At 41.3% G+C, this 25,980-nt stretch overlaps 4 protein-coding genes and 1 long non-coding RNA gene across 6 annotated transcripts in view; 2 read left to right on the forward strand and 3 right to left on the reverse strand.

The window, feature by feature from the left end:
- Positions 1-5,958: 5,958 nt before the first annotated feature.
- Positions 5,959-11,949, reverse strand: LOC103156604 (uncharacterized). Its single transcript, XM_007578728.2, has 11 exons — positions 11,834-11,949; positions 11,692-11,753; positions 10,154-10,423; positions 9,712-9,765; positions 9,411-9,461; positions 8,833-8,892; positions 8,695-8,723; positions 7,762-7,776; positions 7,252-7,662; positions 6,896-7,126; positions 5,959-6,447 (listed from the first exon to the last, which is right to left on the reverse strand). The coding sequence occupies exons 2-11, from the start codon at positions 11,696-11,698 to the stop codon at positions 6,181-6,183; spliced, it is 1,395 nt and encodes a 464-aa protein (XP_007578790.1). The 5' UTR covers positions 11,699-11,753; positions 11,834-11,949; the 3' UTR covers positions 5,959-6,180.
- Positions 11,950-13,321: 1,372 nt separating this feature from the next.
- Positions 13,322-16,278, reverse strand: rnasekb (ribonuclease, RNase K b). The gene is made up of 3 exons (XM_007578729.2): positions 16,091-16,278; positions 14,956-15,038; positions 13,322-13,780 (listed from the first exon to the last, which is right to left on the reverse strand). The coding sequence occupies exons 1-3, from the start codon at positions 16,166-16,168 to the stop codon at positions 13,636-13,638; spliced, it is 306 nt and encodes a 101-aa protein (XP_007578791.1). The 5' UTR covers positions 16,169-16,278; the 3' UTR covers positions 13,322-13,635.
- An 83-nt stretch (positions 16,279-16,361) lies between these two features.
- Positions 16,362-19,949, forward strand: bacc1 (BPTF associated chromatin complex component 1). Of its 2 annotated transcripts, XM_007578730.2 has the most exons (6): positions 16,364-16,656; positions 17,416-17,510; positions 17,990-18,091; positions 19,191-19,420; positions 19,496-19,600; positions 19,702-19,949. In XM_007578730.2, the coding sequence occupies exons 1-6, from the start codon at positions 16,636-16,638 to the stop codon at positions 19,764-19,766; spliced, it is 618 nt and encodes a 205-aa protein (XP_007578792.1). In that variant the 5' UTR covers positions 16,364-16,635; the 3' UTR covers positions 19,767-19,949. The 2 variants fall into 2 exon arrangements, with proteins under 2 accessions (XP_007578793.1, XP_007578792.1); XM_007578731.2 differs by lacking the exon at positions 17,990-18,091 and having other exon boundaries at positions 16,362-16,656.
- Positions 19,950-21,595: 1,646 nt separating this feature from the next.
- The window catches only part of LOC107833974 (uncharacterized), a 17,836-nt gene continuing 13,451 nt past the window's right edge, over positions 21,596-25,980 (forward strand). The window contains exons 1-2 of the long non-coding RNA XR_001659739.1: positions 21,596-21,674; positions 22,568-22,575. This is a non-coding gene — a long non-coding RNA (uncharacterized LOC107833974). The remainder of the gene's footprint in view (positions 21,675-22,567; positions 22,576-25,980) is intronic.
- LOC103156608 (protein FAM122A) lies at positions 21,669-25,974 on the reverse strand. Its single transcript, XM_007578732.2, has 9 exons — positions 25,092-25,974; positions 24,268-24,343; positions 24,015-24,071; positions 23,882-23,928; positions 23,752-23,809; positions 22,936-23,000; positions 22,784-22,851; positions 22,622-22,709; positions 21,669-22,550 (listed from the first exon to the last, which is right to left on the reverse strand). The coding sequence occupies exons 1-9, from the start codon at positions 25,178-25,180 to the stop codon at positions 22,442-22,444; spliced, it is 657 nt and encodes a 218-aa protein (XP_007578794.1). The 5' UTR covers positions 25,181-25,974; the 3' UTR covers positions 21,669-22,441.

Below are 25,980 nucleotides of genomic sequence, written 5' to 3' on the forward strand. Positions count from 1 at the left end.
CCTCAATGGCTGGAAACCGCTCTCCTCCAAACACCACAACTTTGATGGCATCGGTCTCATCAGCGACTCCCAGGTAGAAACAAAACTTGGTCTCATTGGTTTTGGTTTTATATTGGAATAGGTTGGACTTCTGTACGACCTTCACAGTCAGAACCTTCTGACCCAGATCTCCACTGGCCTTCAGATCCCTGATGGTTTTTCTCTGGACCAAGATGATGAGATAAAAAATGAAAACAGATCCAATCACAAATAAAACAAACAAACAAACAAACAAAAAAACAGACGTAAATATAAAGCAAAACTCTTGGCTGTTAATGAACACCAAGGTTTTTACTCACCAGATCAGGACTTAACATTTTCTGAAAGGAAAAAAAAAACAGTTTATTAGATGAAGACCTTCATGATTCAAAGATCTAATCTGGATTCTGATTTTCTACCACAAATGTCCCTCCACTAAACTTTCCATTTATTAGATTTTTTCTCTGAAATGCCTCCCTGCTGCTTCTCCTCCTTCTAGAGAATCACTGACTGCCTGATAATTGTCAGCTCAGCAGTTTTCTTCATGTAATGTTTTAATAGTTGTAAGTCACGAAAATCAAGACAAAACCAGAGTAGAGTTGCTTTTGACCAATAAAGACTGAAAGACTGATTAACGTGGCTAATGCGTAATGATGATTTTGATGATGGCACTCGACAAAATGTAATGTTTGTTACTGGATTTACAATCTTTGACGATGATGTGTTTATGATGTTTTTTATGCTTTTATGATGTAAAGCACGTTGAACTGTGTTGTTGCTGAAATGTGCTAAACAAATAAGCTGGATTGAGAGAAAATGGAGATTGTCTTTGAACTTAAATTAAAAACAACTCTTTATAATGCATCTGTATGAATTTAACTTTCTGATCTGACATTATGAAATAAATCAGGGTTTCAAAATGAGATGCAGCCTCCACATGTTCTACCTGTGGACTGTGAGCTGATCCAGATGAAGCACCTTGGTTCTGCTCTGGCTCTTCTGCTCCAGCAGAATCCGTCTACAGAAAGCAGCAGCACATGTTTCAAGCATTTTATGAGCTGAGCGTGTCTAAGACGACAGGAAGGTGAGGAGGTTTTGATTTGTGTCAGAACAGGTTCTCACTTTTGGCTGGCTGCTCGTCTCTGGACCTTTAAAAGACAGAAACACATTGAGATGTTTCAGGTAAAAACACTATTTAATCTGACATATTTGACCTTTGACCTGTTAGAACATGGTGAGCAGATGCTACACTGCAAGCAGGGTCCTCCTCCTGCTAGCAGTGGATCACTAAGATGATCTCTGAACATCGGCATCACCTTCCCACAGTGACCTCAGACCCCACTGACTCACCACAACCCGGGACAATACCACACTGCTGCCAGCAGGGGCATCGTGTCAGGCTAACTGCTAACTGCTGTCTGAACATGAAGGTGGTTCTGTAGACCACAACATTTAGTCTGAAGCTACTGAATACAAACAGCTCTTAAGGAAGACAAAGACTGAATGTCACGAAGGAGAGCTGCTGGCCTGAACACGACCATAAAGCTCAGCTGGAATGAAAAACACCAACAGTTTCTGATACTGTCTCAGACTGAACCCAGAAACCTCCACCATCCATAGATCTTCTTCTTATTCTCCTCTGAATCAGGTAATCAGGGGTTTGGTTACTGATCAGCCCTGACCATGATACACCCCACAGTAACTGGAAACTCACCTTCTTCTTGTCTCTTCAGTTTGTCCATAAAAGGACGCAGAAGGTCCTGGACTCCTGGGTCGTTCCTTGGTATCTTATTCATTGCTTCGTTGACTAAGTGAATGGATTTCTCTATTCCAAAGTTCTGAATGAGCTTTTCAGGCAGCTCTCTTTTAAACTTGGCAGTCATCTTGGTTGGTGAGTCATATCCATATTTATTCAATAGTTCCTTCACTGTCTTGTACTGATCAGGATTCAGCTTCTCAAAGATCTTGGTCATGGCGTCTCTCCACTCGTCTTCTGAGATGTTTGACATCTGTGATGCAGAAAGAAGGAAATGTCAACAAAATGATCAGAATTTCTTCAACCACTGATCTGACTGCAGGTGATCCATCCGTGCAGACATTGACCCCTGACCTCTGAAGAGCAGGTTGACTGAATGAGACTGAGATTTAAAGGAACCAGGTCTCTTTTCTGACCGAACTGTTTGAGGACATCGCTTATGAAGAGGTTAAAGGTTAAAGCTTTAGTTGGGTCCAGGTTAGACAGAAGAATTTTGGTCTCGAGGAGATCAGAACCACCTGAAGCTCTCATGGTTTCTATGTCTCTTCTAATCAGAAAATTGGTTCTTAAGAAATTAAACTTAAAATCTTTTCAAAATAATTACTGTTTTTTACCCTTTATCAGGAAACTAAACCAGGTTTTAAGTTTATTAAAATATGGTCACTCAGTGTGAACCAAAACCTGATGCTTCAGCTTAAAGCTTTAAGACCTCACCTTGTCCTCAGAGTTCCTCTCAGTTCTGTCCTGGTCTTGTAGTTTTGGTTCTGCTGTTAATTTTTGACTGAAATTAAAGAATCGTGATGATGCAGCAGCAGCACAGTCTGTTTTATTTCCTTCTTTATAGCCACTGCAGGTCTACATGTGTTATCCTGCAGTGTAAACTCTGTTTTACTGCACTTTGATCAACAAGTTGCTCTTCAGTAACTTAGCAACTTCAACCAGCAGATGTTTCTATTGGACCATGAGGTTCAGCAGCTTCATCACATCCAGCAACCCGAAAGGCAACAAAATGAAACACACACCTAGGGGCAATTTGGAGAGGCCAATTAACCTGACATGTTTTTGGACTGTGGGAGGAAACCAGAGTACCCTACACAGGGAGAACATGCAAACTCCATGCAGAAAGACTGGGGCCAGGAATTGAACCCAGAACCTTCTTGCTGCAAGGCAACAGCTCTACCAACTGCACCACTGTGCAGCCCACACACTGATTTCCTTTAAACCTAAACTGAACACCCACCTGGTTGTTACTGGTTCCTCAGTTGGTGACTGATGTTTTTATAACATTTTTATGTTTTATGATGTAAATCATTTGAACTGCTTCTTTACTGAAATGTTTTATTCAGATAAACTTGATTGATTTAACGGAGCTCTCTGTTCTGATATAAAGTAAAATGAATACTGTAAGGTCTGAATAACTGCTTCTAAATTCCTAACAGGATTATTGTTAGTTAAATTATGTTATTCTGAGATGAAAAACAAGGGAACATTTCAATCAGAATGCAAAGAGGCTCATTTTAACCAGTTTGTTAGTCATTCAGAAAAAACATGAATAAACTAATCTTAGACCAGTAAAAACCATAAGAACCAGTAAAAAATAACCAGTTTGAACTGGTCCAGCTGTAAAACTCACCTTTTCCTGTTATTTTTTGCTCACTGGTGATGAAACCAATAAAAAATAGAAAATCTGGAAGCTGAAAGTTCCTGGTGCCAGAAAAATGGATTCAGCAGACGTTTCTCCAAAAGGTTCAGTCAGAAACTTTTACTAATAAACTTGATGCAGAAACTTTAAACCGAGACTTTCTCTGAGCTTAAAGTTTGATTTAACCTCAGACTGGAGTTTTATTCCCACAGCAGAGTATAAACTCCCTCGCCTAAATGAAAAGCTTCTCATCTGCCTCTGGCTATAAAACATGAAATGTTCAGTTTCATTTGTGAACAAAGAAACTGAATGTTTTAGTGCGGGGATGTTTGGTCAGGTGGGAAGGTTTTAAACTACTCAGCCTGGAGTAGCTCAAAAACAAAACACAAGTTAATTTTTCTGCCTGTTAAAATAAAAGATTCTTGTTCAATAATCCAGAATGAAGATTTCAAAATAAACAACTTTATCCATTTCCTTTTTTTGTTGGTTGAAATAAACATTCCTTCATTAAAATATAAATTGTTTTAGTTGAATTTACATTCATGGTACAAGTGATGCAAATACAAACTGTATGTATTGAGTCTCTTCCTCACGAACATTTCTCCTGATCTATTAAATCAAGGGGAAATGCTGGTTAGTTTTTCACTCAACAAATGCCATCGTCGTTTGAAGAATGTATGTTATATTTGCAGATATATTTTTCAGTTTTTATATTTAAAAATAGTTATTTATCCAAATATTTACAGCTCAGACTAGATATTTACTGACAAACATTTCTTTGTACACTCCGCTTCCTTGAACGACATTAGCAGGGGCGGATCTAGAAAAATATTTATGAGGTGGCAAGAGGGGGGCAGGGATTTTTTCAGGGGTGGCTTCATATGCCAGTATCTATCTATCTATCTATCTATCTNTATCTATCTATCTATCTATCTATCTATCTATCTATCTATCTATCTATCTATCTATCTATCTATCTATCTATCTATCTATCTATCTATCTAGACAGATAATATGTCTCATTCTCACATTTGGCTTACATAGGCCTAACATTTGACTTAATTTACTTGATTTATTTGTTGCAAAATATTGTTTTTAACTTGCATTGTTTCAAAATGAGCTTCATGTAGCACTGTGGATTAAATATTATTTCTTAATATTGTTAATTATTTTTATGTATTTCATACTGCTGCTAATTGATATACATTACTGGGTTGGATTAGTTGCTATGAGATTCATTTTGTCCAGAAAACCATTTTATCCCAATACAGGACAAGCAGAAACAGAAGGCAGTGTATGTCCTTTCACTCTCAATTATCTCTTCAGAGCTAAGCTACTTTCACTTTTCTTATGAAGTCATTGATATTCATGTGTTGAATCCATTAAACAGTTGCATGAAATCCAATTTAACAGAAAAGTCTGAGATAAAGTTTTGTCTTCTAAAATCACTTGGCCTGGGATGTTACATTGTTTTATCTGGTTTATTGCAAACCAAAGCGAATCATACTACATTCAGTCATTCAAGCCAAAATTCAAGAGAAGTTTGAGTCAGTTCCAACCAGTTTTACATGCAATAAGAAATTCTTACATATCAGGGTTTACACTGCATCCACAAAATAAGTCCTTCTCATTCCAGCACACTGAAGATGTGCTGAAGACTGCCGTTTTTAAGCTGTGGCTTAATAACAACTTTAAAACTTTATTGTCACAAAGTTTTTGTCAAACCCATGTTCAGAAAGTATAACATAAGTGGGGGCTCGTCCGGGATTATTTTGAGCATGGCAGTTTAGTATGGAGGAGTTTTTAAGTAATCCTGTTTGTAGAAAAGCTGATTTATCTAAAATTGCTACACATTATGGTATCTCTGTGCCTAAGTCTCTGCTCAAAAGTGAATTAAAGTCTCTTGCCTTGGTTGAAAAAGGAGTACTCTCCCTGTAAGAAAGTGGATCTCAGTGAAAAAGCGTTGAGATGTGGATTTTTTTGGTACTGTTTATTTGATAGAGACAGATTCAAGAAACACATCAAGACAATCAAATTAGCATAGCTAATTCACATCATCATCAGGACCTTTAATAGTTGATTTAGATGAAAAGTTAAGATCGACTGTAAATACAACAAACCTGTCAAAAAGAGAAAATTCCCTGTTCTTGTATAAAATCCAGAGGACTTCACGAGCTTTACACTACATTCAGCCATTCACACACTGGTGGTGGTGAGCTACTGGACAGTAGCGACAGCTGCCCTTAGGTAGTCTGACAAAGGCTGCCATGAACAGGCGCCCCCTGTTGAACCCTCTGACCAGCAGCAGCAGGCGAGGTGGGTGACGTGTCTGTAGCACATCAACAGAGAAGGACAGAGTGGGAATCGAACTGACAACCTACCGATTGCAGGATGAACTCCTGCCACGTTGACATAAACATTATAATTGAAACTACTGAATCAATTCTTCCTTGAAGTGAATATTTTAATGTCAGCTATGATCTTAAAGCAGCAGCATGTAAATTTTATAAAAATAATTTTTAAAGTATTTGTTGAAACTGTCACCACCTCCTCTGCCTTCTCCCAGTGCCAACTAGAAGCAACCAATCAGAGAGCCTCCTGGTTCTGATTGGTTGTTCCGCCCTGGTCTTTGTTACACTAGAGCTAGTATAGTTAGCATGGTGGCAGATAAAGTTTTACTGTAATGGTAAGTTGTTTCTCCACCATTAGCACATTTAGGATTTTAACTTAAAAAACTCATTCAGCTTTAAAACCTCTGGTTCTATTAAGTTTTCTTGGCTTTCGCAGCTTTAAGATCCTGGATTTTGTTTTGGTTTATGATTCCTTTGGCTGAAAACGGGATTTTCTCCAAAAGTCTGAACTTGAATTTGTCATCCACTTTGACATCAAAAACCTCAGCCAGGAGACGAGAATTAATGAGGAAGGATCTGGACTTTTGGTTGATCAGCACGTAAATCTCAGACTGCTCCTTTTCCGCTTCTATGATCCCTACAATCTGCATGGTGACATTCTGGACAGCAGCAGCTTTCACCTGGACACAAACAGGATCATAATGAATTAAAAGACACGCAACCAAACATCTGAATTATTTGTAATAAAATTAGTCGACATGTTTAGATTCCTGAATGATCTTTATAATGTTCTGTAACATACAAAGCATCATTTTTATCCAGTTCAGTCATTCAGTGTGAGATTTTTTCCCCTTCATCATCATGTTATTCTTATCTAACAAAAGGGCGGCGAACCCAGGGCAGCAGCCTCAGGCACCAGTCTACCCAGGTCTTATGTTGTTTGTTTAAAGTATATTCATTCATTCATTCATTCATTCATTCATTCATTCGTCGTTCACCTTACATATAGAAAAAGTAAATAAAGATGCATAATTTTAATTCCACTCCATATCTCTGTCACATAGAGACATGATATTCTCTACTCTGGTTCAGGCCTGGATTTCCTGCAGTCTGAATAATAACCGGTACCTGATGAATTCTGATGAAGTCGGTGGAGTTCAGAGACACCGTCTCACAGTAATGGTTCGTTCGTAGGTTGGTCACTCTGACCAAATCTCCCACGGATCTTCCTCTCAGCTGCTCGATGTCGTTGCGCCACAGCTTGATCCAGACGGAACCGGTTTCATCTTCAAGTTTGAACTCGCGTGTATTTACTTTGAAGCCATCTTTCTGGAATTCAATCTGAGGACCTGCATCAATCTGAGGACCAAAATGTGATTATAAACCAATCCTGGAAATGATCCAACGTTTTCAGTGCAGCATAATAAAACACAGAGAGCCACAAATCTCTTGTTATGAATCTGTTATCGGTAGTAATCGCTTACCTCAATCACAGTTCCTTTTACACTCACTGCTGTTTCGTCCTGAAAGGATTTGATCTTCTTGATGGGGAAAAATGGACTCTGCAGCTCCAGAGTCTTGGGAACTTCAATGCCATTAGTCATTAAGATTTTGCTGTGCTTTATCACCTTCATCATCATCTCACCATACACTACATCCACTTCCACATCTGTGAAAAGGTAAAGTCGTCCCTCTTCTACTTCATTAAATAGCTCTTCTCTATAAACCATGACTTTGATGCAGTCGGTCTCGTCGGCGACTGCCAGATGGAAGAACTTCTTCTCCTGCTTCTCTTTGGTTTCATACGTACGCAGAGCACATTTCTGAATAATCTTTCCACCTACAGGTCTTCCATCAGTGACTCTACTTTCCTTCAGCAGCTTGATGCTCTGTCTCTGGAAACAAGTTCAGAGAAATTACAGATATTCACAAAGCAAATTCCAACACGAGAACAAAATGGAATATTTCTAATAAAAACTAAGTGTCCAACTCACCCAATGAGGAACCTTCTGAAAAAAAGAACAGACAGTTAATTATTGGGTAGGCATACCTTCTACTTGGCCTTCATTTTTTGAAGTGAATTTATATCTAAAACATACATGCAATGTCACTTTACAAAGTCATACAGTGTTCTGAAGCACAGAATGTCAATCGCCCTCCGTAGCTCCAAAAACACACGTTTTCATCAAGTGACGGAGAACAGAACTGCATGGATGCTTTTTATTTTTGCTTGCAATGTCCCTGTGAAAACTACCAACAAAACACGGCAGGATTTATCTAAAGACTGGGACTGACGGAAGGTTCTGCTCCTACTGTTCATCTCTAACCTGCAGATGATGGCCATGTAAGAACATAATGATGTGGAGTGTTTTGTTTAGTTGTTTGGCACAAACATGATTTGTGATTTAGCACAAGCTAACGCTGAATGCTACTCTATGCTAGTCCTGTGACTCACGTTACGTTACAATATCTGCATGTTTACTGTCAGAACTGGAAGTGATAGTTTACATTGAGAAGTCTACATGTTGTGAAAACATGTCTGACACTCGGACATTGTCTGAATTTTATTTTATATTTTACATGTAGAGAAGTGCTTCTCCACTAACCTCGCAAATATACATTTCAAAAACAGGCCGCAAAAAACGATCTAATGCTGAATTATTGTGCCGATGTCAGCTGCTGGACTTCACATCATGAATGATGTCAAACATATTTCTATAAGAGCGTAAAGCTGTCAGCTTAGAAACTTCAACACGCTGGGCGGCGCTGATCAGTTGGATGGAGGAAAAGCCCGACATCATTGCCACACATTATTCCAGTTGTCTTTTTTTTTTAAAGGAGTTTTTGGCACTAGTTGCTTTTATTTGACAGCAACCCAACTAATCAGAGATAGTGGGACCAGGGAAACTCCGATCTGTGATGGTTACCTTCTCAGACTGAGGACTTCCTGGATCGTCTGTAGAAGAAGAAGAAGAGTCAGGGAGTTTCTGCTCTGATCTTTTATAAACAGACTTTGACCTGATTCTGTCTGTATTTACTCTGTGAGGTTGATTCATTAAACTCACCAGCTTGAGTTTCATCATCTGAAGAATCTGAATCAGATTCAGCGTTGTTCTCCTTAAATACTGTTAAACATGAAGGGCAACGAATCATCAGCAGCTCAGATTAATGATATCAGGAGAGACATGAGCTCAGGAGCCATGGTCAGGCTAAACGTCTGGATGGACCTAGCCCCGCCTTCCAGACACAGCTCCTCCTCAGAGATAGGGCTAGGTCCATCATTTTAACAGCTGAATGGTTGCCATGGAGATTAAAGGATTTCTCAAACATGAAAGAATCAAAGCGACAGTCCAGGAATGTTTTTGATGAGAGAAAACGTTATAACATGATGGAAAAATAAAGTGCGTTTTACATGATACCGCGCCTTTAAACATTGTATAACATTATGTGTGTGTGTGTGTATGTGGTATCCATTAAATTTTAAATAAGAAAACAGATTTTGTTTCTTCTAAAACAGTACAGCCATGTTTGAGTGATTCTGATGTTAATAGTCTGTAGGAGTTATTTACTCTTTATCACAAGTTTATTACATAACATGTCAGAAAAACCCAGTTTGAAGACATGGGAGTTAAAACTCACTAACCATCATCATTACGATCATTACTCTCAGTCTTCTCCTTCTTCTTCTTTAACTCTGTTAAACAGAAAGAGGTGGCTCATCATGAGTTAATCTGGTTCTGCTCCATAAGCCGATCCAGAACTGATATCAATCTAACTGCAGGTTTTTCACCAGCAGCAAAACACATTTTGAGAAATGAATCACAATGAGTCAACTTCACTTTCTAACCAGCAGGGGGAGCTCTAAGATCAGCAGGAACTGTTCATTGTTCTTAATTGAGTTATTTTAAACCCGTTTAAAGGGAGAGTTCAGGTTTTTCACCCACCAGATGGAGACTCCTGCTGGTCCTCTGACTCTGGTCCAGATTTCCTCTTCTTTCCTGAAAAACAGTTTGAACAGTCAAAGCTCTGCAGTTATTGAATTAAAGTTTCATTCATAAACATCTTCATCACTGCTCTATGAACTCATGCTGTTATTATTTCTGGATCTTTGCCTTTATTATCAACTGGTTATCAGCTCTGAACTCCTTCCTGCTTTGGTTACAGACCCGAATGCAGAACATCCTGAACCCAGAAGTGAGGAGGAACCTTGGTTTCAACTTTGGACTGATAGATTCATTAGGTGGGTTCAGTGATGGATTAAAGGTGCATTACAAACACCCAACCAACAACAGACCACCAGAACAATCCTGACCCGCCTCCTCAGGGTCTGTTCTGGACCCTGAATGTTGAGCAGAACCTGAAACTGATCCAGCAGCATAAACTCACCTTGTTTCTCCACAAACGGATACAGCAGGTCCTGAATTGGAGCATCTTTCCTCGGTATCTCTTCATCCATGATCCTCTTGATTTCAGCGATGGACTCCTCCTCTCCATAATGCTCAATGATGGTTTGAGTCATCTCTTCTCTGGGTGTGTCATCCTTCACACTTTTAGGGATTTTCTCCAGACATTCCAGCATCTTTTTATAGTGCCGTTCTCTGAGCTTTTCTATGATGTTGGTCAAGGCCTTCTTCCATTCTGAGCTTTCAGACATTTCTGAGACAAAGAAAGATTTACCTACTGTTAACACCAACAAATTCATCTGAATCATTATCAGGAATTTTTTTCTCAATGTTATCAGGCAGATATTTACAAAAAATAACAGAAAATGAACTATTTGGCTGTTATGTTTCTAATGTAGGTGGTGCCCAACTTGGTCATTTTGATATAAAATACCAATTTAATTATTAATAATTCCCCTTACTTATAGTTAATAGCCAAAACCAGACTCCTCTGTGAGACACGTTTATTTATATCGCACCAATTCGCAAATTGTCACCTTAAGGCATTTTACAAATCAATTCAATGCAACATATATCCATTGATCTTAACTATCAAACAATATAGTCAAGTTCAGCTTATTATACAAATTGGCTAAAACATTGAGTTCTTGACTTGCAGCATTTAATCTTCCTATAGTGGTTCCGTCATACTGTTTGTGCAAATCCTTCAACGCAACTAAATGGCTGAATGATAAAACTTGGTCCAAGCTGAGTGTTCAAACAGAACAAAGAACAAGGAGCCCCAACCAAGCAGACTACTCAAGCTGCACTTTATGTAAAAACCACCAAACAGTTTCTCTTCCAATTGTTTTTTAAGAATGTTTAATATTTTTAAGGTTCTTCTCTAGGGTGCTATTCTCTTCTTTTTTGTGTGCATTCTGAGCCAGTGTCTCAATAAACATTTCACGTTTTTATGATGATAAAAGATTCTTGATTTGTGAAAAAATATCAACTTTTACAATGATAATAATACATTTTATTTGTATATAGTATATAAAGAACTGTTAGTTTTAAAACTCAGAGCAGTTTTATGTTGCAGCTTTCATCCTGAAAAAATAACTAGAGTAAATAATCCAATTCATGAACAGAAGACAGAAATTGAAACTGGACGGAACCCAGAAATGGATCGTCACCGAATTATTTACCTGAAAGGTAAACAGAACTAGCAGAAAACAGAACTTCTGCTAGTTTAAATATTACTGTGTGTTATTCACCTTAAAAACAAGTCATACAGAGATAATCTCTTTAAAGATTAATTTAAACTTAACTGTAAATCGATAACCAAGGGGCTGTTAACAATTAACTAACCAGCAGCAGCTAATAAATCAAAGTTACAGTTTGAACACAATTTGAATTCGCGATTCAAATTTCCTTTTGTTTCATTTTGACTCTGTGCTTGTTCAGGTACAATAAATTATATTAACTTAATGTTGCAAAACATGTAATGGTTTCAGAAATTAGCCCAAAACTGAAGATACTCACCAACCATCGTTTTCAACAACAGTGTCTCCTGCGGTGGAAGCTGCTCAGCAGTAAGCTGAGTTCTGTTGTTAAAGAAGGAAAAATTATCCGTCTTGTTGGAAAGAACCTGATTTAAGCTTCAATATTTGCTTAATGTACTCACATGGAGATTTAAAACCTTGGTGAAATGCGCAGTGAAAGGAATTCCAGATGGGTTTTCCTGCTTTTTTTTTGTCCGCCTTTGAACGGGAAAAGTCTTAGCCATAGACATACTATATCTTATAGTATGTCTATATAGTATGTCTATGGTCTTAGCGCCACAACCTGAAGAGGCGGGAATTTCCCATGAACTGTTGCACTATTGGCCGTGACTCTTAATACGTCACAGGGAGGAGCTCTTCAGAATCGAAACAGTCCTTTTCTGTAAATCCTATTAAAAATGAACGAATTACTGCTTGAAACTTAAAATAAAGCAAAGAAAACGTAAAGAAACAACCTGAAAATTAACCAAAATGTTGGTTCTGATTTTTTAAACAACTTTTATCTACATCTACTGTTTTATAAAGAAAAGCAGTAACACTTTATTTGAAGGGGTGCGCATAAGACTGACATGACACTGTCATAAACATGACAAAACACCTGTCATGAACATAAAGAAGTCTTTATGAATGTTTATGACAGTTGTCATGAAGTTTCATTCGATAAATAATGACACTTAATGAAAAGTTGCTCTAAAGGTTGCTCTAAAAGTCCATTAATAGTGCCAACTTTGCATGATTTTGTAAATTATGATAATTTAATGCAAAGTTGGCATTTTTAATGGACTTTCAATGCAACTTTTAGAGCAACTTTGCATTAAAAGTGTCATTATTTACCTAATGACACTTCATAACAACTGTCATAAACATTCATAAAGACTTCTTTGTGTTCATGACATTTGTTATGTCATGTTTTTGACAGTGTCATGTCAGTCTTATGCACACCCCTTCAAATAAAGTGTTACCAGAAAAGCTTATGTTAATATATTCATAAATGTTTATTGTTGGCTATTTAAACACACACTGGTCCATAGAAACTGTAAAAAAAATAGTCTAATTTTATTTTTCATCTATTCCAAGTGGATATGAATAATTCATAATGATTTCATTTGATTAGAGCCAAACACCGAAAGGTTTATTTCAAAAGGTGATTTATTACTCAGAATTTCTTCTCATAGAACAAATGTATTTGCAAATAGGACTGAATTTACCTTTTACTGAGTTACACTAATAACTTACATCACAGCATCAGTAAAGTTTTACAGTAATTAGATTTACTTTTTTGGTGTGTGTTCTTAATGATTCCAGATTTGTTTTATTATTGTTGTGTTTGTGTTGACCTTTGTTCACCAACTATACTGAACTATAAAAGTCCAATATCGTCCTGAAGCTATAATAAATTCAGGTCTGTTATAATTGTGTAGCTACCGCTGGTAGCTTCAGGACTACCAGCAGTAGCTTGGGCAGCACATGGCACGAAGTGCAGTGGGTAAGAGGAAGTGTAATGGTTGGAGATTGTTGAGGTTTAGTTTCAGTCTGAAGATGTTTGATCAGCCATTTGCTCACCAACATGTTGGTTTATTTTAGCTGAAGAATGAGAAGAAAAGCCTGGGTTTAATCACATTCACACTTTATTGTAAAGAAGCATCCAGCACAACAGTTTGAACACATTTTCATCACCACACAGATGAGGAAGAGGAGGAGGAAGAGAAGCAGGCCTTCTCCTGGTTGGTCAGTGGGACAGACATCTGGGAATGGTTTGGAGGAACAACGCAACATTCATCCAACAACAAACATCAACAGTAAACACGATTCAGAATAAATTATCCAGACTCCGCCCCCTCGCTTGATCCAGGACCAAATCAGACTGCAGGTCGGGTGGTGAACCTTCACCAGGGGTCAGAGGTCAAGCCCTGCCGTGGCTCCTTTATGTCACCATGTACTCCTGGCGCTTGTTGAGCCGCACCTGGCAGAGCGAGATGGCGCCCACCGCCACATAGATGGCGGCGGCGATGAAGCAGTTGATGCCCACTTGGCGGTAGAGAGCGTAGATCCTCTGAGGCGGCTGCTTACTGCAGGACAGAGCACACAGTGGTTAGCCTGCGTTCTGGTTCTGATCCCAGCCTGACCCGGCTGACTGAGACCAAACCAGACACAACCTGAACCCAGGCCAGATGATTGGAAAGTTACAGCCAAAAATGAACAGAAATAATTTGGCTTATTTAGCCTGTTTCAGCCATATTTTCACCAAATTATTCATTAATTTATAAATATTACAGTTTCAAACTAGACATTTTTCAGTATTTAGTTTGCTAATTACATGTTTAGTTTGAAGCTAAAGAAATGAGATTAGCTCCATTATTTTCTCTTATATCAAACTAAATAACTCAGATTAGTGCTGATAATTTTTTAGATGCAAATTCAAAGCTTCCTGGTCTTTAGTTGGACTTTCTGTTCCAGCAGAACCATCAGAACTTTTAACCAAAGTTGCTGTTGGATTATATCTGCTTCTATTGAGTCAAAGGAACTTGGAGATGTTGAGTTTTCATAAATATGATCCTTTGCACCACAAATGTTATTAAAAATTTTTCTTATGGTTTTTAATTGTGGATGAAGCAGAAAACCTCATGCTGTTCTAGTTCTGATCCGATTTGATGTTTAGTCTAAAAACCAAAGAACAGAAAAACTAATCCAGATGTTTAGTCAAAACGAGCTTTGAGAGAGGCAAGTTGAGATCCAGATCTATTTTTACCTTCCACTAAACCTTCTGCTTTACTCCAGAGTCTGTTTTAAACGGAACTTGAGGGGATGTCAGACGTTGATTTTAACCTTCAGATCAGATCTGGTTTTATCTGGAGGAGGCCTCTCGCAGTTAATCAGATCAATTCATGGCATGATAAACTGAAATTACCTCCACAATTTCCATCCCGATTCATATTTATTTGTTTACAGAGACTCATCTGTTTTATTAATAGTTTCTGTTGTGAGTGGTTTTTCTTTCAGTTTTATTTACCTTTTTTTTTTGTTTGTTTTGGACATTTAAAACGTCTCACAGTTACAGTGATAAAAGTTTGTTACAAAATTAAAGTTTATTGGTACCTGAGAGCGCAAACCTAAATTATCATTAAATTACCTGAAAATGGTCTCAAAAGAACAGCATTGTCGTTCATTGTAATAATTACTCGGATGGGTTGCCATGGTGACAGGCTGATTCAGGACTAGACATTCAAACCGTCTTGTGACTCACTCTTCCCAGATGTCCTCTTCGGTGAACGGGACGTCCTCAATCAGAACCGCCGAGTTGGTGCTGAAGAAAATCCCCAACATGCCCTGGAAGACAAGAGCAGAGGCTCAACATGAGGCGCGGGGGCACAGCAGGGACGCTCAGAACAACACAGTGGAACATAAAAGCAGATGGAAGGAGAAGGAGTTAAAGTTTACAGTTAAAACTGTTTTTATGATGTATTCATCCCCTTTAATATGAAACCCCCAAATAAAATCCAGCACAAGTCATAAAATCAGTAAATATATTTAATCTCTATGGCATTTAATGCTAGTATTAAGAACTTATCTGTGAAGATCTACATGGAAAATGTTGTGTGCAAATTCAATCGAACACTGACACATGGCAGTGGCAGCATTATGCTGTTGGAAGGTTCAGTTTCCAGCAGGACGACCACCTAAACGTCCAGTCACAGATATTATGGGATGCTTTAGATCAAAACAGATTTATGGGTCAGAATGAATGGCCTAGTCAAAGTCCAGACAAAAGATTGTGGTGGAGAAAAACCCCAGATGACCTGCAGCCAGTAGGAGCTTAGACTCCGTGTGGAAGGGCAGAGTACAGATGCACACCGCACTATTCAGATTTTATTTGCCAAAAAAAAGCACATTAATTATTTCTCCTTCAGAATTAAACACCATTTTGTGTTGATTTGTCAGGTTTGGAATCGTGGCTATAATCGAACTTCCTGCTGTAGAGAATCACATGAGGGTCACGTGACTATGCCATGGAGGAACCAGTCAGAACAGACCGGAGATCAGTGAACCAGTCCCGGTTAAAGACCATCATCCACCCAGGCCCAAAGCCTGAGTGGATGATGAGGTGACCCCTCCGGCTAACCTCCCATCTCGTTAATTAGACGCAGACAGATCCGCAGCCACAGTACATTCAGTTCAACTGCCTGGGGTCCGTCTATCTGCTGACTCTCGCACAGGAATTATCCTGAGCCATTATTTGATCTGAATATGTTCCACAGCATCTCATAAATAAATCAGATCCAAAATATCAAGCTTTCATATTTTGTGTCAAATGTAAAAAAGAATGAGCCATTTAACAGTATTCTATCCAGGAAGTAGTCGGCTCCCATTTGGCTTCTTACCAGCATGATGACCCCCCAGATGCTGATCACCATCCCGCAGGCGGCCATCTTAGGCCCGCAGAACAGAAGCGACGGCATGTCGGCGTTCACCAACCAATCAATCAATTAATCAAATCTTATTTTTCCGTTTGATTATCTGAACAGGTCAGAAACGATCCATTGAAGGACAGAGCGCCGCAGTCAGCTGATCCTTAGCGCTCGGCTTTACTCGGAAGCATTCGGAGCTCCGCCTCTTCCTCTGAAAAGGACCAATAGTATTGAAGTGGTAAAATCGCGCAGTGTTCGCCACATCCTGTCTGGTTGCCATTGTTGTTCTGCATCTTTATTTTTATCCTAAATATGTATTTTCTGATGTAAATGCAACAGCATTGAATCCTCCTATTGGCTGCAAACCTCCGGGACTAAGCCGCCGTTTGAAATTAAACACAGTGAGGCTCAAATGGAGCTAACGGGCCGCTAGCAGCAGGCTAACTGAAGCTAACGGCGGCTAACTTGTGTTAGCTTTGTTTTTGTTGTGATTTTCAAACAAACACATACTTCCTAAAATGACATCAGCCTCTGCTAAGGTAAGCTGTCTCTTGTTTTCACCTGTCCGAGCATTTAATATTCTCAGTGTCCGAACCTTTTAAATAGCTAATCTCTCAGCTGCGCACCGAATCCTATTCAGAAACTTAGCAATTATATATTTTTGGCTTTAATAATAATAAAGACTGGATAGGATAAATAGCTTTTTTACGAACCAAATTATCAGAGTCTGTAGATAAAATCGGCTCACATTAACATTATGTATGAGTTAAATAATAAATAAATAAATACTCGGTGTTGTTGATGGTTTTTCTCCATTCAGTTCAGTTTTTATACCAAAGTAAACAAACAAGTCATGTTTCAGTAGTTTTTTTTTATTTTTTATAACTAACATAAATTCTATTCCTCACCACACTTTCACTACCTGATAGTATATCATCAGTGTTAGTGGACTATGTTTAGTCATTAGCAGTCATCAGGGAACTTCTGAAAGGGGCTGAATACTTCTGCACATCAAACTGTTCTCTTTTTTTAGTTGTAAATTGTTTGAAATGAAGAATATATATTTTTCTACTTCACCATTGTGTCACACTTTGTGTTCACTTTAGAATCCAGGGAAACAAATTTATGTTTGTGGTTGTAATGTGACCTAAATATAGAAAAGTTCAAGTTCAAGTGGTATAAATGCTTTTGCAAGCCACTGTACATGTAACAAATGTAACAACTGGATTGAATGATTTAAAAAGTGATGATGTTGATGATCGAGTGTGATGATGAAGAGTTGGATGTCTTCTCTGCAGGTCGGGGAAATCTTCTCTGCAGCTGGAGCTGCTTTCACCAAGCTGGGCGAACTGACCATGCAGCTTCACCCGGTGTCTGACTCCAGCCCTGCAGGGTGAGCCTCACCCTCACACCGTCACAGCTAACCGGCATGAAGGCTCATGCTCAGCTCTCTCTGACATAAATCCGTCCTGCCAGCCTTTGAAACAAGTCAGATCTCTGAAATAATCAGGAAACTGTTCGTTCCTCTGTCTCTGTACACAATCACAGCAAACAGCAGCAATTTAAAGCAGTTATGGAAAATAAATCTATAGTTCTGTAACCTCACATGTATCAGACCTGTTCCCATCAGTCTGTTTCAGTTGAGGCTTCAGGGTGGTTTTTAAATCAATTTGAATTAGAACTGAAGTGTATTGAGGATCGATCCCTGTGGAACTCCAGAGACGCCTCTCACTTCCTATCTGAGTCTAACAGTTGACCCAGCCTGTGTTGGTTCTGGTCTCTGACCCGGTTCTGGAGGCAGCTCCTCCACAGTGCCGTGGGTCGGTTCTGTACCGGCAGGACAAACTGAAGTGACGCTGTGTTCGTCCTCAGAGCCAAATGGACGGAGACGGAGATCGAGATGCTGCGCCTGGCCGTGCGTCGCTTCGGAGACGACCTCAACAACATCAGCACCGTGATCAAAGAGCGCACCGTGTAAGTCTTAAAGGAGCCACAGCAGGTTCCACTGGGTGTCCAGCAGGGGGAGCATGCACGGTCGTCATGGTGACATCTTAAGTGTGACAGCAGCAGCTTTATAAATGCTACACCGACATGGTATTTAGCAGAAGCTAGCACTGTACCAGCAAGGTAGCGCCAACGTTAAAGCACTTTACCAACATGGTATTCAGTGAACTAGCGCTGAAGAAGTGCTACACTAACACTGTGTTTAGCAGAAGCTAATGCTAAGTTATATAGAAACATGGTATTTAGCTAAAGCTAGCGCTACATGAGCAAAGTATTTACTTGAAGCTAATGCTGTACAAAGATGGCATAAAGCAGGAGCTAATTGTAAATTGTAAATTGCAAAATGCTAACTTTAACCATGTTGGTACCCACCATGTGTCAGTGATGCATTACGTCATAGCTCTACAGTTGAGTATTGCTAATTCTGTTGCTGATTTTGTCTATTTAACCAAAAGCACCAAGAACATCAGTAGATTTTAAACTGTTTACTGTATAGCAATGCATTCTGGGTACAGAGTAAACATTTGCTGCACCACATCACATGTGAAGATGGTGAGGAGAGGAAATGGAAAAGCTGTGTCTTCAAAATAAGAGCATGAATATAAACGCCTAACTTTATTCAGCTGAAAGTTTATAAAACAGCCAATTATAGCAGCTTTAGAATCTATCCAGAAAAATTAATTTAACTGCGCTAAGCGTTTTTAAAGTTAGCAAAAATGCTAATTGAAAGATTAGCTTTGCTGTCAGCATTAGTGGTTTAGCAGGTCAATGGAAGTGTTCCCACTGCTGCTGAAGCCTCTCTGAGCTGCTGGTCAGGTCCAAGCTGAGGTGTACAGAGACAGACCAGAACCAGAACCCAAACCGACAGGTCCAGAACAGATCCCTGGTGTTTAGGATGATGTCATCATTAGGTTGATGTCATCACATGTCTGATGGCCTTCAGTCGTCCTTCTTTCTTGCTGTCGTCATGTTTTTTCTTCTTTGTGGGGGTCCTGATGACCTCTTGACCTCTGTGTCCCATCTCCAGCTGTGAGGTGGAAGCTGATTGGCTAATCTTCTTCTTCTGCAGCGCTCAGATAAAGAGCACAGTGAAGAGGAAGCTGTATGAGGACAGCAGAGTCCCCATCGCCACCGAATCTCCTAAGAAAACTGTGAAGAAGGCCGCGGTTGCCATGGCTCCAGCCCCTGTCCCCGCAGCCCCTGCCATGATTGCTGTACCGACCTCGCAGGTCGTCGTGGCGACAGGGATGCAGAACAGCCCGTCGTTAGCCCCGCCCATTAAAAAGCAGAAGACAGCAGGTGAGAGAGGAGCGAGACTGAACATTCTTCATCGTCGTCCTCCTTTTCCTCATCACCCTCCTCTTCCTCTTGCAGATGTCACGCTCAGCGCTCTGAACGACTCGGACGTCAACAGCGACCTGGTGGACATTGAAGGACTCGGGGACGGCTCGTCCAACAAGAAGCTGAACTTTGACCAGGGTGGGTAGACATTGCTGTTTGGTTCTGACCCATTTAACCAGAACCAGGAGGTTCTGTATCTGCAGTTCTAACCGTTCTAACGGTTCTCCCGTTTCCCCCAGAGAGCCTGAACCTGGACTCCAGCCTCATCATGAACTCCAGTGACCTTCCTCTACTGTCCCGCTGACCTCTACGCTGAAGCTCCGGCCCTTCCTCTCCCTACAGGCTTTTATTCTGAAAGGACAGTGGAGCCAGTTTTACTGTAGAGGAGGCTGCAGGTTAATTGATCCCCGACCAGAACCAGACTGACCCGTTGGGTTCTGGATCTGGTCATCTGATGTTAATAAACAGCTGTTTGTTCTGGGTCAAACATCTGTTGTCTTCTTCTTCTAACATGGACGGTCCAAAACATTTGGACTCTTTATTTGCAGATGTTTAGCATTCCGGGGACTCGGGTTGTTTTATTTGGAAATATGTAAATAAAAGATTCATTAATGCTGGAGAAAATAATTTTATACGAACTGTTGAGACTTTACATGCATCCAACCGTTTTTTTTCTAACCAAACTCAAATCAAAGTTCAAATCTCTCACATATTCTCTCTCCAGCTTAAAAACAAAATCTGAAAAGTTCTGTTGATTCTGACCCAAAACATAAGTGTGGTTCTGGTTTAACTTCAGACAGGTATGTGTAAACGTCTGGCCAGTGGCGCAACTGCTAAATTTTGCTGTGCTAAACCAGAAATCAGAAATGCTAGTTACACTAGCGCTAATCCAACATGGTATTTAGCAGAAGCTAATGCTAAACACAGAGACTTTATTCAACATAAAGTTTACAAACAGCCAATAAATTAATGGTTAAGAATTAATTTAGGGGAAACTGTGGTAAATGTTTTCAAAGTTAGCAATAGCACTAAGCTAACAATTAGCTTTGGAAGAAGTCATGAGTTGAGAGCGTTGTTCTGTTTGATGGAACAGACTTTATTTCACTGGCAGCTTTTATAAACAATATATATCATGATATTTATCGGGTCGGTTCTCCACAGTGGAACCGGGCCGGGAATGGATCAGAAAAATATGTCGTCTCCTCTGAGCTCAAAGAAAAGCAGAAATATTTACAGTGAAATCGGGACTGATGTGCTTTTAGTTCCCTTTATCTCCGCGCTTCAAACCCGGACCAGAACCAGAACTCACTTCTACAAGTCAAACTGGTTCAAGAGAATTCAGCCGGGATTCCTCCAGGTTCTCCACGGTTCTGATCCGGAGCATCAGAACCAGCCAAATTAAACAGGATCTGCAGAACCCAGTCTGGTTCTAACCAGAACCAGGCCAGGTTCTGATCGGGGAACATCTGAACACTTTGGTCTTCCAGAGTCAAACTTAATACTGAATCGGGTTCTTGTGTCTTTGCTACAGTGGTTCTGGTCCAACTGAAACCAGCCAGGTCCAATCAGACCTCAGTGTGGAACCAGAACCTGAAATCGGATCAGGACTCTCCAGAATCCCACTTCGACTATTTTTTGGCTTAGAAAGCTTCTGTGAAGCATAAGTTCTGGTCCAATTTTTCTGCGTCCTGTTTGGATCCAGCTACAGAACCGGTTCTTCTTAATGGGTCCATCAAAACCGGTTCTTCTTCATGGGTCCATCAGAACCAGGATGGAGGGGAAATGTGCAAATAAGAGAAAACCACAGAAAGTCCAGTTAAAGCTACTGGTTGGTTCTGTTCTGCTTCATACCCCATTCAGCTAATCAGAACCGTGTTCTATGAAGCAGATTGGACTCAGATGGAAACCGAACCAGAAATAAATCAGAACCAGCAAAAACAGGATCAAAACGGTTCTGCTGCTCCGGCTCGATTCTGTTCTTCACAGGAAAATAAAGAGAAACAGAGGTCCGGTCCGCAGAACCGGACCGGTTCAGGCACAGCGATGGATGAAGTAGAAAACTGTACAACTGTCAAAGTGCAGAAGCTGGAAGCAGAAGAAGAACCGGACCTGGTTCTGGACAGACAGAACCTGGTCGGGTCAGGTAACCAGCGGCGCCACCTGCTGACCGCTGCAGCTCATAAACCATCAGGATGACGATGACGATGATGATGTGCAAATATCGCATGGTGTTGGGTATTCTGGTTCTGGGAGATCAGAACCGGTTCTGGTTCTGAGTGGCGAGGCTCTACCAGACGTCCCCGTTGTCATGGGAACAGGAGGTCCAGCTCCAGCAGCCTGGATGGGGTCAAAGTTCACCTGGAGTCCAGAGCGGACAGAACTGAACCCTGTGAAGTTTGGTGGTGTGGTCATGGTTTGTCACCGGACCGGGTCACCAACAGAAGCAGGACCCAGACAGAATGGCCTAGTCAAAGTCTGGTTCGTTAGAGAACTGCACAGGACCATCCGGGTTGGACCAGAACTCCTGGTGGAAACGGGACTGAGCAGAACGTCATCATGGAAAAGGGGATTAATGCACTAGACCACAGAACCAGAACCAGAACCACTTTCTATACAAGATGTATGATTAACACAGAGACCGGTTCTGACCCGGTTCTGACCCAGAACGGCTCTGGAGCTGAGACTGAGTCGTGTTCATCAGAACCTCAGAGTTCTGGTCCGGTGCCTCCAGATGGTGCCGGGTCAAAGGTCAGGAGCGGACCTGTTCCAGGTCGATCTGGGCCCTTACAGCGCCGTGGGGACGCGTTTCCTCCTGGGGACACATCCAGCGCGCCCCCTGACCTCCATCCCCAGATGGGCGGTGGAGCGGCCAGCAGGGGGAGCCGCTGAGCAAGTCTGCAGGAAGGGGCGGGGCTTATAGTGATGCTGGCAGCTGATTGGGCAGAAACCAGGTGGTGGTGATGCATTGGGGGCGGTGCTCTAGGAGTGCTGGTGAGGGGAGAAGGTGGGGGGAGGGGACAGGGTCAGTGGACGGGGCTGGGGGCTGACGCCCCCTACAGGCGGAGCATCCACGGTTGCCTGGGAGACGCTGCGGAGGATGGAGAGGACGATGAGTTCAGGACTGACTGACCCCACCTGAGCGTCTGCGCTGAGCCTCACCTGACAGTGTAGCTGCTGCCGCGGTGAGCGGGGTCCGTCACCCCGGCAACAAACAGCTTCTTCGGTGGCCCGTCCGAATCGACACCACCTGAAAAACAGAAGCCAGTTAGCGAGCCGGTCCGGATTCTGGTCCTGGAGGCGTCCGAACCGGAATGGCACTACCTTTCCTCTTCAGGGGCGTCAGCAGCGGCCATCTTACGGCAGTGGTGGGTCTGGCGGCGGCAGCGGGTCTGTGGGTCAAACACAAAAAAAAAAAAAAAAATCAAAGCAGCGCCTCACACTGGAGATCCAGATGAAATCAGGTGGATCAGAACCTGAACCTCCGGGTCGGGCTGGGCGACGAGTTGGGTGTGACGCCACTGTCCTGAGATGGAAACCACTGCAGGACACACAAAGGGTCAGAGTGTAATCTGGATTATCAGACTCCGTTTAAACATTTTAACCCCTCAATACTTATTAATCCTGATAATCTAAACCACATATGAATCCTAATCTGGATTTAGTTTCAGGGATGAAATCCAATAAATCTGCTTTAAATTGGGTCTAATCTGGATTCCTGAAGGTATTGAGGTATAACTCGATACCTTCAAACTGATGTAGGTTAGTCTGACTAATATGAGTTTATATTGATCAAAAATTTAATCCAGATTCTGCCGGAATCCGGCTGTTTAATCTAGATTAAATCCAAAGTCATCCAGAAAATTTGACCCTGCTATTTTTTAATCTAGATTGATTGAAAACTTTAGCAGGATTATTTTCATTGTCTGAACACTCAAAACTAGATTCAGTCTAAACTTTAAGATCCCACTAATCTAGTCTAAATTAATCTGATCTAGTCTAATCTAGATTAAATCCAGATAGGTTCAATCCTGTAATTTGATCCAACTGAAGTGACGCTGTGACCTAGAACATGATCCCAGGTTAAAACATTGAATCGGTTTGAGTTTCTCTGAACAGAATCAATCTTCTCTAACCTGAAACCGGTTTACCTGATCTGGATTCAATGAAACAGAGAGTAAACCGGATCAAGACGGAACCCAGTGTAAACCCTTGAGCTTCTTCGGATAAAATGAGCAAACCACCTGACAGGAAACGGCTTCTACCTTCAAAATAAGAGTGGAGGAACTCACTGTGGAGGTGTGGTCCTGCCACAGGCTGCCTGGCGGCACTGGAACCAGACTGGAAGCACTGGGAAGCAGAAGCGGAGCAGCGGTGAGTCCCTGAAAGGTCAAAGGTCACAGCTTGCAGGCTGAGCGTTACCTGAGTCTGTGGATGTTCCCTCGGAGCGTGGTCTCCATGTTCTCCTCCTGTTTCAAACACAAAGTTCAATTAGTCAGTCCCTCAGAGAGGATCATGGGAAACCCGGTAAACTTTGACTCTGACCCTGACTCACCGGCCTCTTGTGGTCCAGTCTGTCCCCGCTCAGGGAGAACGGAGACAAGGGGACGAACTGAGGGGGACACAGAGGACATTAGACTAGGAAACGTTCACTGCACCACAGAGGAAGATTGACTGGATTTAACCTCCTCTGGTTCTGCCTGCTGCCACCTAGTGGCTGCGTAACGTAGCGGCTCCAGACGCTCTGGTCCCGTTCAGGTCCAGGCTTTCTGGCCTGACTGTTCAGAGGTGTTACCATGGTTACCCACCTGTGAGGGGTTGATGGACACGCTGCTGCGCCGGTACCGAGCCGAACAGACGGGGCTGAAGACGGTCATCCCGTCACTGAGAGACCCAGGAGACAAAAACAACATTTGTTCCCACAGCTGCTAAAACAAAAGTCATAATATTATTTTTAATATTTATTTTAATTTGCAGAAAGGAAAGAAAACCCGATTCATTTTAATTAATTGAGCTTCTTGGACAGAATAATCTGAAGTTTTTGCCGTTCTGGTCTGGTGTTTAAATCTGTTTTTATAAAAGCTAAAGATACAACATGAGGACTGATGGAGCAAATATCTAGACAAAATGTTCCTTCATGTTCTCAACTTTTTCATTTTTATTTATATAGTGCCAATTCACATCTTGAGGCACCTTACATTCAGACAAACAGTCCAACTGATACTAGTTATCAAACAGTACAGTAAATTCAATTAATTATTTGAAGTAAAAGTTTCTAATTAAACCCAAGAGATTGAATCAAGTTGTCGACTTGAAGCATTCACTGCTGAACAATAATGTAAAATGAAATTTCTTTTTCATTTTCAGCAGCATGTTTATTTTTAATACGTTTATGGACTTAAAATAATTATGAAGCACAATGGAAAAGAAAACCATAAAAACCAAACATATTTAAAATCACCAATAATCTTATTTTATCCATCATAAAGTATCACAACGAAAATCTGCTTTCCCATAAGACAAACATAAAATAGTGACTTTAAAATTAAAACATTTTATACTAAATTAGAGGTTGAAGTTTATAAAATTTAACGGGATTTGGTACTTCTTATGTGGATGCAGTACCACTCACCTGACATTGGTAATCATGGGGGCGCTGTTTGATCTACGTAGTGCCCCGCCTCCTGCGCCTGCGCATTGGTCCACTTCCATCCGTTCCATCCCTTGACGCGCAGGCCCAGAGGTGGCGGCGTGGTAAGCCGCCCTCCGACGCTCCTACGGCGGTTGAGGGCTGTACTGTAGCCCGGTGGAAGCCCGACCTGCAGGCCTCAGAGGCAGCAGAGTCAGAGCCGCCGCGTCAGCGGACACAACGCCGGAGCTTCGCCCGCTTTACCGCATTTTCCACCGCAAAAACCGTCCGGATCTGAACGGGGATGCGGACTGGAGCGACATTTATCCCCTCAGAACCGATCCAGCTGCTGCTCAGTAGAAACGGAAAAACACCGAACCGCAGTAAAATATTTAAACACGAAGGATTGGGTTCGGTTCCCGGATAAAGTTCACCTCCGACGGCCTGTTTACTCCCCGTGGGGACTCTTTAAACCCGCTCGGGACTTTCGGGATTAGCTGTTCAGCTAACTTGTTTTTGCAGTAAAACCTCCAACCACAGACCCAAATTCTGTTAAACAGCTGTCCAAACCTGCCGAACGGGGACTGGTTCTCCAGAACACGGAGAGAAGGGTCTTCACATTTTCCTCAGACACGGAGTGGACCCGCCGAAGAGCCCAAAAAACAGAGAAAAATAACAGTTTGGAAGATTTTTACAACATATAGTCCTTCACCAAATACAGGTAGTTGTGGAAGTGGAAAAACAGCGCCGCTCTGTGGCTGCTGGCGGAACTGCAGCTGCGATAAGCATCAGGAGCTGCTGGTTTAGTTTTATGGCAAACAGTTTCTGTCCAAGTCCAGCTCTCTGTAAAGCAGGGCTGCCCAAAGTCGATCCTGGAGGGCCGGCATCCTGC

This window comes from Poecilia formosa, unplaced genomic scaffold (assembly GCF_000485575.1).
Source record: "Poecilia formosa unplaced genomic scaffold, Poecilia_formosa-5.1.2 Scaffold490, whole genome shotgun sequence".
Taxonomy (NCBI): Eukaryota; Metazoa; Chordata; class Actinopteri; order Cyprinodontiformes; family Poeciliidae; genus Poecilia; species Poecilia formosa.

Coding starts and splice junctions, on each gene's coding strand:
- LOC103156604 (XM_007578728.2), bottom strand. Junction 9,462..9,711: donor CCAGCAGGAGTCTCCATCTG/GTGGGTGAAAAA, acceptor TCTGTTTAACAG/AGTTAAAGAAGAAGAAGGAG. Junction 6,448..6,895: donor ACTTCATCAGAATTCATCAG/GTACCGGTTATT, acceptor GTTTGTGTCCAG/GTGAAAGCTGCTGCTGTCCA.
- rnasekb (XM_007578729.2), bottom strand. CDS start 16,168: ATGCCGTCGCTTCTGTTCTGCGGGCCTAAGATGGCCGCCTGCGGGATG. Junction 15,039..16,090: donor TCTGGGGGGTCATCATGCTG/GTAAGAAGCCAA, acceptor CTTGTCTTCCAG/GGCATGTTGGGGATTTTCTT. Junction 13,781..14,955: donor GAAGAGGACATCTGGGAAGA/GTGAGTCACAAG, acceptor TCTGTCCTGCAG/TAAGCAGCCGCCTCAGAGGA.
- bacc1 (XM_007578730.2), top strand. CDS start 16,636: ATGACATCAGCCTCTGCTAAG. Junction 18,092..19,190: donor GTGATCAAAGAGCGCACCGT/GTAAGTCTTAAA, acceptor CTTCTTCTGCAG/CGCTCAGATAAAGAGCACAG. Junction 19,421..19,495: donor TAAAAAGCAGAAGACAGCAG/GTGAGAGAGGAG, acceptor TTCCTCTTGCAG/ATGTCACGCTCAGCGCTCTG.
- LOC103156608 (XM_007578732.2), bottom strand. CDS start 25,180: ATGGAACGGATGGAAGTGGACCAATGCGCAGGCGCAGGAGGCGGGGCA. Junction 23,929..24,014: donor GACTGGACCACAAGAGGCCG/GTGAGTCAGGGT, acceptor TGTTTGAAACAG/GAGGAGAACATGGAGACCAC. Junction 22,710..22,783: donor GACGCCCCTGAAGAGGAAAG/GTAGTGCCATTC, acceptor TCTGTTTTTCAG/GTGGTGTCGATTCGGACGGG.